The sequence below is a fragment of the Procambarus clarkii genome, chromosome 30 (assembly GCF_040958095.1).
Source record: "Procambarus clarkii isolate CNS0578487 chromosome 30, FALCON_Pclarkii_2.0, whole genome shotgun sequence".
Lineage (NCBI taxonomy): Eukaryota > Metazoa > Arthropoda > Malacostraca > Decapoda > Cambaridae > Procambarus > Procambarus clarkii.
The window spans coordinates 15,553,132-15,562,267 of NC_091179.1; the positions used below are offsets into that span (position 1 = coordinate 15,553,132).

Here is a 9,136-nt window from a genome sequence, read left to right on the forward strand (position 1 = left end):
TACAAGTACGAGGGTGCGTGTCCACGTTATACTCGCGTGTAACAATATATGTCACCCCGGCCGATAAGTGCAATTGTAAATATACTCACATTTCCAAGGGACTTTTTAGGGACTCACCCTAAATCCATCAAAGTGTGAAATCATCTCATACAGCCAACCAACCATAGATGCAGCACGGATCATATTGCCAGGAGCCCCAGTGATCACTCCCACCGACAGTGTGCTGCTAGGGGCACCTCTGGGCTCGAGCACCATTGAGGAAGTCCTTGAAGAAAAGCTTAACTACCTGAGGAGGATAGAAGAACGAATAGAGGCATTGGATGCTCACGATGCTTTGTACCTCCTCACAAGGTGCCTGGCTTTGCCCAGGCTTACCTGTTTCCTAAGGTGTGCTCCCTCCTTCGACAGTCCAAAATTAACAGAATATGACGCACTCCTAAAATCAATAACCATGAAAGTGTTAAACCTCTCCCTGCAAGATGACCAGTGGGACCAAGCAACGCTCCCAGTTAGACTCGAGGGTATAGGTATTCGCAAGGCGACACAGTTAGCATTGCCGACATTCTTATCTTCGACCAGTGCTACAGGTGAATTAGTGAATGAAATACTACCAGAATACCTAAGAGACTCCATTGGGATTTATGATCCCAATGGAGCTGAGTGTGGCCGGAGTCGCGGAGCTCTATGTGGGAGAGCGTTGTAGCTGGATGAGGCGCGTAGTCTGCTGTCTGCTCTGTGTCGAAGCTGTAGTGTCTTGGGTCGATTAGAACTGCCTACACCGAGTACTACAATCTTGACTGGAGTTTGTACTGGTTTGCTATTCGATTGATTGATTGATGAAGATTAAGCCACCCAAGAGGTGGCACGGGCATGAATAGCCCGTAAGTGGTGGCCCTTTCGAGCCATTACCAGTATCAAGAGCTGATACTGGAGATCTGTGAAGGTGTGACTACACCCTACGTGACGGGAGATGTCTCCCGGACCAAGTGTGGCCTTTTGCTATTCGATTGATTGATTGATGAAGATTAAGCCACCCAAGAGGTGGCACGGGCATGAATAGCCCGTAAGTGGTGGCCCTTTCGAGCCATTACCAGTATCAAAAGATGATACTAGAGATCTGTGGAGGCGCAACTGCACCCTGCGTGACGGGAGATGTCTCCCGGACCAAATGGTGTTCTGTCAAACACGATGATGATGATTGATGAAGTTGAAGCCACCCAAAAAGGTGGCACGGGCATGAATAGCCCGTAAGTGGTGGCCCTTTTGAGCCATTACCAGTATCAATAGATCTGTGGAGGTGCGACTGCACCCTGTGTCGGAAAATCCGACACCATTTAATATCATACAGACAGATAAGAGCTGTGTTGTATAAACAAGTTACCCATAGAAAACGTAACTTGTAGTGGAATTACCGTCTAAAGAAAACGGGATATCATCACCACATACTATTATAATTCACCAGCTATTCTGCTGGGAATTATTCTTAAATACATTAGTCTTTGGACTTTACCATCATAAAAACATCTTATATAAATTAACTTAATTATCAATATTAAAGTAGAGTAAATGTGACCCTTCTATCACTTTCTGACATCTGGACAAGTAGGCCAGGCGTCAGTGAGTGGGGAAGGAGGGCAGCGATTGTTGTGTCACCTCCGAGACGTGTGGAGCAAATTCGGCTCCTATCATTCTGGACAATGTCGGCCAGTAACGTCAATAGTATGGAGTGTTAAACAGCCATTGTGTATACGAGACCAGAGGCACACGGGAGCAAATACGGCTCCTGTTAATTTTGCTTGGACGTAGTGTTATGGAAACCAAAGGTACCATCTCCAACACGATGTCTACAATTCAAGTTAAGTCTATCCGAAACCCGTTTATCATTCATTTATGGCCATTAATGTCAGGATATAGGGTGACCCGGTTAGATCGCGAAATCGCCTCAAACTAAAGGTAATTAAGCCAGGTCTTCAATGTTCCATGTACAGTTTCTCTGAAATACTTGTCATATATAGGATTCTGGCTTCACAGCTAGCGCACTTTTGACAGGTCAAGACGAGGATGGAAGACTTTGTGCACCAGTTACTGGGTGAGGAAGCTACCTCAAAGAGGATAATTTGGTGTCTACACCCTAGTTATACCTGGTGGACTAACCTGCTGTACTATAAGATAAGGAACCTCTTCAATGTATGTAGTTACTGTAGTTTGATTGGCTGCATATATATATTAATTTAATAACCCCCCCCTAATGTGTAGAGGATCGATTTGTGAGATTGAGATTATTGCAGAAATACAGTCCACTTATCATTATACAAATTGCTATCGAAGTATATAAATTAACGTAAATATAAATTCATATAAATTAAATAAATATAAATCTCACAGGTCGGTTCCCACACCCTGCGTGACGGGAGGTGTCTCCCGTGTTTGCTATTCTCAAATCGCTGGCTTATATACGGTGACTACACCTCACAGTAAGATAGGAGGGTGGAAAACCCGTTACCTATAAATAGGGATAGGATTATAGCTTGTGTAATTAGTTATGCCATTAAGATGATGAGATAATGGAGCGAGTATAGTTTTACTCGCTACATAACAAAGTGATTGTACTTAAAGTACAATAAGCCATAGTTGAGAAAAAAATCAGAGCTACAGAAAAATATACATGGAGACATCATGTCAAAGACAGAGTGGAATTGTAACTAAAAATTGGTGAGCGGGGACAGGAGAGTCATGGTGACTGTTAGGGCTCTGACTGTTGAGATATAACAACCCTGTGCTTGAGAGTCTCACTAACACGAACCTCGTCTTTATCGTGACACATTGGATTAAAATGTTCTAAAAGAAGAGACTGTCGAGAAAAATTTAATAAGCATCCTCAAAGCAATACAAATGTACAAATGAGGAATTAAAATCCTTTCATTTGACGAGTGGCTCGACAGCCGGGCTTGGGAGAACATGTTGGATCATACAAGCACACCTCGGCTTGTACACGGAGATGAACACGAGACTATCAGCACGGCTCCATGCCATCATAACTCCTATACAGTTAGTTATAGTACTCCATACACCGCTTCAAAGATAAACATAAACAAAGTTTCCGTAGCGCAGTGGTAAAACACTCGCCCGGCGCTTTGCGAGCGCTTTAGCCTGCGTTCGTATCCTGGCCGGGAAGGATTGACTGGGCGCCAATCTAAAGCCAATCCTTGACAAAGGATTGCCTTTGTTCACCCAACAGTGAATGGGTACCAGGGTCGTATTCCAGGGGGGGAAATTAGGATTAAGGACCTTCCCGAAACGCTATGCGTGCTAGTGGCTGTACAAGAATATAAGAACTCTTGTATATATAAATTAAAATCAGAAAAACTGACCTCATGCTCTCTCTAACAGGTTGATGAACCGCATAAAGCCCGGTTGCATCCCAGAGGAAACCATCACATGGGAGGGCGCTCGTAGCAAGCAGATCAACATACGCAACTTCCTGGAGCAAGCAGAGACGTACGGCGTGCCCAAGGCCAAGCTCTTCTTTGTGGAGGACCTGTTGCACCTGAGACACATCCCCAGGGTCACGAGGTGTATCTACGCCCTGGCCAAGCTGGTGAGTGTACTGGGTGTGTGGTGGGTGACGCATGCCACGGGGATGGCTCTAAAGTTTCGGGGCGGGAAATGCGTTTCAGGGCGAGAAAATAAGTTTTAGGGCGGGAAAATGAGTTTTAGGGCGGGAAAATGAGTTTTAGGGCGGGAAAATGAGTTTTAGGGCGGGAAAATGAGTTTTAGGGCGGGAAAATGAGTTTTGTGTAGGGAAATTAGTTTCGGGGTGGGAAAATGACCCACAATTTTCATTACCGCATTTATGAGCTTAAGAGAGGCATCGCGATATGCAATGAATATTGTGCGGCTTTTGTTCATGTTCACCACACTGGCTATAATATTGATTTGAATATTTTACATCAGTGTTCACACTGGAAAGGTTAGACGCCATCCCATCACCCACACAAAAATTTAAAGGAGGTGAGGAGAATGAATTCAGGGATGTACCCATAACATGTGACATGATCAGGAAGAACACTGATAAACTAAAAGACTCAAACGCCCCAGGTGTGGATGGACTCCAATCCAAAGTCATAAAGGAACTGGCAGAAGAACTATGTCTGCCACTGAAATTACTTTTCACAAAATCTCTGAACCAAAGCTAATTAAATTCCCTAGACTCGAAATATGCAAATGTCACAAAAAAGTCTTCAAAAAGGCAGAAAGAGCTCGGCAGAACACTACCGCCCGACCAGCTTGACATCACACATCTGCCGAAGCTCGTGGAGAGAATCCTAAGGGAGGGAATCCTTCACCATCTCACAGAGAACAATCTTGTACAGTCAACGCAAGATGGGTTTGTTAAAAATAGATCCTGCCTTACAAACCTGCTCACATTTTTGGAAACGGTAACCAGCTACTCAGACAAAGGATAGATCACCTTACTGTCCACCTAGCAGTAACCCAGGAAACACAAACCGAAACTGTCTCTATTTTCCGCTTGTTACAACTTGAAATAAAGTTGTTATATCTTGGCTTAACGTGTTTATGACGTATTAGAACGTTGTTACAACTTGCTATACTGGTTGTTATAACTGGTTAGGAGGTGTTAAAACTTGTTCGAACGTTGTACCAACGTCGTAGTTTCGGTGTGTGTTTGGCGGGAAATAGGTACCCAGGAGTTATAGTCAGTTTGTTGTGGGGTTGTATCCAGGGCTGGGTCTGTAATTCAACCCTGGAGGGGGGGGGGGAAACTTCGGTATAAGCCTAACATGGACTATATGTGTAACCTGGCTTCCTGTCCCCAGACACAATGAATTATTATTATTATTATTGCAAACCACATTATCAAATTTGCAGATGACGCAAAGATTTATGGTAAAGTGGGAAATGATAATGATATCGAAGCCTTACAAAGAGATCTACATGAACTCCACAAATGGTCAGAAGACTGACTAATGCTTTTTAATATTGACAAATGCAAGACCCTGCATGTGGGGCATAACAGCCCACACCACCACTACCAAATTAATAATATTACATTGCAGCAGATTGATGAAGAAAAAGACCTTAGAGTCAAAATCCACCATTCAGTGAAAGTTGCACAACAGGTATTGAGGTAGGAGCAGCGGTCAAAAAAGCTAACCAAACCCTTGGAATAATCAAGCGTACTTTTGACTTTAAGGAAAGGAAGGTGGTGATTCAACTGTATAAGTCTCTGGTGTGCCCCTATTTGGATTATTGTATCCAAGCATGGAGACCACATCTTCAGAGGGACATAACTGCTTTGGAGAAAGTGCAACACTGGACAACGAAAATCGTTCCAGAGCTAAGTCACCTCTCGTATCAGGACCGGTTGAGGGCCACAGGGTTAACAACACTGCAAACCAGGCATGATAGAACGGATCTTATTAATAATTAAAATACTGAACAATTTGGAGGATGCTGATCCGGACAATTTCTTAAGAAGGTCAGATGTAACACAAACAAGGAGCAACGGTTTCAAGCTCAACAAGCCACAATGTAGAACTGAGAACAAGAGAAGCATTTTCACCAACAGGGTTATTAACCCATGGAACCGCCTACCCGCCAAAGCCGTAAAGGCCAAAACTCTTAAATTTGAAAGTACAACTGGAAAAGATCATCAAGGCAAAAGGGGGACCTTCGACAAGCCGCCGGCTTCCTGTCGTCGTCGAGGCCACTAGTGTTAGTGGCCCTCAGGTAAATTTCTTTTTCCTCCCCTTTCCCTCAAAGTTCCCCCCCCCCTCTCCTCTTTTTCCCTCCTCTACTTTTCTCTTTCCTTCTCTCCCCCCCCCCACCCCCAACTCTCTCACCTCTCCCATGCTCTGTATCACCCTCCCCGTCCATCTCTCAACATCTCCCTCCCTCTCGTCGCCTTTCTCATAAAATGTAACATAATGACGTACTGACAAGTTGTTAAAAACTATGGAAAACAAATACCTTCTTTAAGACTTCAAGGAAACTGCAAGGGGTCACAATTATTGTCAATATTGCTTACTTATTGCTTAATATTGCAATATTGCAAAAAACGCTATGCGTACTAGTGGCTTTAGGTATTGTATATACTACCTCTATCTATATATCCAACATTATGATTGTAAATCAACTATGTATGTACTTTCCTGAATAAAATTTACTTTACTTTACTTTACAGAGTGGTACTGCAGGGGCCAACCCCAACTGACCTGTGACATTCCCATACCGCCATGTGTCATCTTGGAAAGTTGGGTGAGGCTAGCCCGTTATTCATAAGATAATAATAATAATATTATCACGACAGGTAGCCGAGGATCCTAACATGGGCCCCGACTGTCCCAAGTTGGGAGACGAGCCCAGTTTCATGCAGGACCAGCCCAAGAAGAAAGTGGAGATTCCTGGTCACAGGGACACCAAGGAAGTCATGGCCCAGCTTACAGCTCAGAAACCCAAAGAGGAGAAGAAGGTGGTGAAGCACTCGCTCTACCAGTGAGGAGGAGGCGGGAGAAGAAGGGGAAACATAGACTGGATGAGGTTTTCGTAGAAGACAGGGAAAGAGGAGGAGAAGAGTAAATATTCAGGGTGACATGAGCAATGGATTTTTGACAAGGATCAATGTGCAGAGGGAAGAAGTGTGTGAGAGATGCTAAAGTGACGGTATAGAAGAGGACATAGTAAAGATTATATATACTAATGAACGGCTGCAGTAGCCACATTTAATTGTAGTCGTATCACATTTTTTAAGTAACAAGCAAAATTTTTTTTTAATTGGAAGACAAAGAGACGTAGAGGTCAGTAAAGCGAGCACCTTAATCACCGGAAGTGCCCCTATCACCTACGAGTGCGGAAGATATTCAAAAAACGTCGAAGCAAATGCTATGTAAATCATATTTGAAAACCGACGATTGCATATATCTTATAGGTATTTTTTTTTTTTTAGTTCCTAAGATAGAAACTGCAGCTCACATATATATACAATCACAAATATTTATTTCGACTTCTGTACTATTAAAAGCATAGTTTGCCACATTAGCTGAGTGATAGTTTTGTATTGACTGACGCGCAGTTGTGACTGATGAGTCACAGCCCGGCCTCTCGAGCGTTCACAACGTCATTAAACTGATGTACTAAATTGCCCGAACTTAGCCTAACCGAGGACCCACGAATAGAAAACGGAACATCGCGTCAATTTTGCGAGCCGCTATATGACTTTTAGTACATCAATGTTTAGCCTAAGGGGGATTTATACGTTAAAATGCAAGGTACTACCCGCCAAACACACACCGAAACTACGACGTTGGTACAACGTTCGAACAAGTTTTAACACTTCCTCACCAGTTCCTTGTAACAACGTTCTAATACGTCATAAACACGTTAAGCCAAGATGTAACAACTTTATTACAAATTGTAACAAGCGGAATATAGAGACAGTTTCGGTTTGTGTTTCCAGGGATTCGAGAGGAAGTTGGTCGAAGCTAACTCATAAGATGAATGACTGCTTGACATAAAGTTAAGTGGCAGACCACTTACCCAACATGCAGTTATTCGACAAGAAATTCAGTCTTCTTAATAACTCAACCCGTCCTCGGACCAAGTCCATGTCATCTAGCGGTCGACCACCACTGACGCAGTCATCGATATTAACATCCGTGAGTAAACTATTTTTCATTCATAAACAGGGGGGTTTGGCGGGTGCATGGAATGGACTTTTGATATTTGTTTGGAGGACGGGCTGCAACCCGTCCTCCTAACAAAGACCTAAAAGTGATTCCATGCACCCGCCAAACCCCCCTGTTTATGGATAAAAACGGTTTACACACGGACCAACTGATTTCGTTCAAACACTTCCGAAACAATTGCTTCTCTGACGAATTTTGTTCGAACCACAACGCAGTAAATGCTTCACCCACGTACTACAAATACAAATAATCGCCAACAGAACCTAATTCAACACCTAACCTAACCTATGCCTATATATATGCACAATACGTTAATATATTATAATGTTAATTTATATTTTAGAAAATTCCCGTTTTGAATGAACAACATGTAAAAAAATTTCAATGCGTCTGTGGGGTCGACCGCTGGATGTAATGGACCTGAGTCCAGGACGACTCGTAGATGTTCACTGACTCACTGGAGACTCCTCCAGTTAACAGATGAACAACCCACAACTGAGCCAGATTGCATGTGTGGAACTATCGGTTTTCCGAATTACGCTGCTTGTGTCATATTCCAATATGCATTGCTTAATGACTAATGTATTGTAGTATATACAACATTAAGAAAAGGTTTATGTTATAGTCAACAACGCCTTCGTACAAGGTTTAATATGTATACAAATATCAATATCTTGAAATAGAAAACGTGGACTTTATGATTTAACCCCAAGTTAAATGTAGTTTAAGACAACTCCAACCCAAAGTTAACTTCCAGTGGAGGTCAGTTATCACAGATGCCAAGTTATATCTTCAAGTTAATCCACCGGAAGTCAACTACGACAAAAGCTATTTTAATTAAGCCTACATTTCAAATAAACTATAATTGTTATACTGTTAGTCCAATAATTTGCATTCTTACACAATAAACTTTGAATAAAAAATGTGAAGAATAGTTTTTTTATATGTAATGACCATTAGTTTCAGAATTAGACACACACACCTACATACACACAGTTGCATAGTGCTCCTGGCAGTATGGGTTATCTTGAGGTTATCTTGAGATGATTTCGGGGCTTTTTAGTGTCCCCGCGGCCCGGTCCTCGACCAGGCCTCCACCCCCAGGAAGCAGCCCGTGACAGCTGACTAACACCCAGGTACCTATTTTACTGCTAGGTAACAGGGGCATAGGGTGAAAGAAACTCTGCCGATTGTTTCTCGCCGGCGCCTGGGATCGAACCCAGGACCACAGGATCACAAGTCCAGCGTGCTGTCCGCTCGGCCGACCGGCTCCTCAAGTCACTTCTAGGGTGTAAGTTTTCAGTTGCATATATGCCTGGTGACCATTCAGGCTTGAACAAATCCACTACGGCCGTGACGAGGATTCGAACCTGCGTCCGAGAGCATCCCAAACGCTGCCTTAATCGACTGAGCTACGACATGGTCCTATT

The 9,136-nt window shown here is 43.2% G+C and overlaps 1 protein-coding gene across 1 annotated transcript in view; it reads left to right on the forward strand.

Annotated features, from left to right (window-relative positions):
- Nucleotides 1–8,638, forward strand: part of LOC123765492 (myophilin) — a 41,423-nt gene extending 32,785 nt beyond the window's left edge. Inside the window, exons 3-4 of the mRNA XM_045754112.2 lie at nt 3,391–3,598; nt 6,332–8,638. Of these exons, the coding sequence (XP_045610068.1) occupies nt 3,391–3,598; nt 6,332–6,520 (397 nt within the window). The 3' untranslated portion in view covers nt 6,521–8,638. The remainder of the gene's footprint in view (nt 1–3,390; nt 3,599–6,331) is intronic.
- Nucleotides 8,639–9,136: the final 498 nt, after the last annotated feature.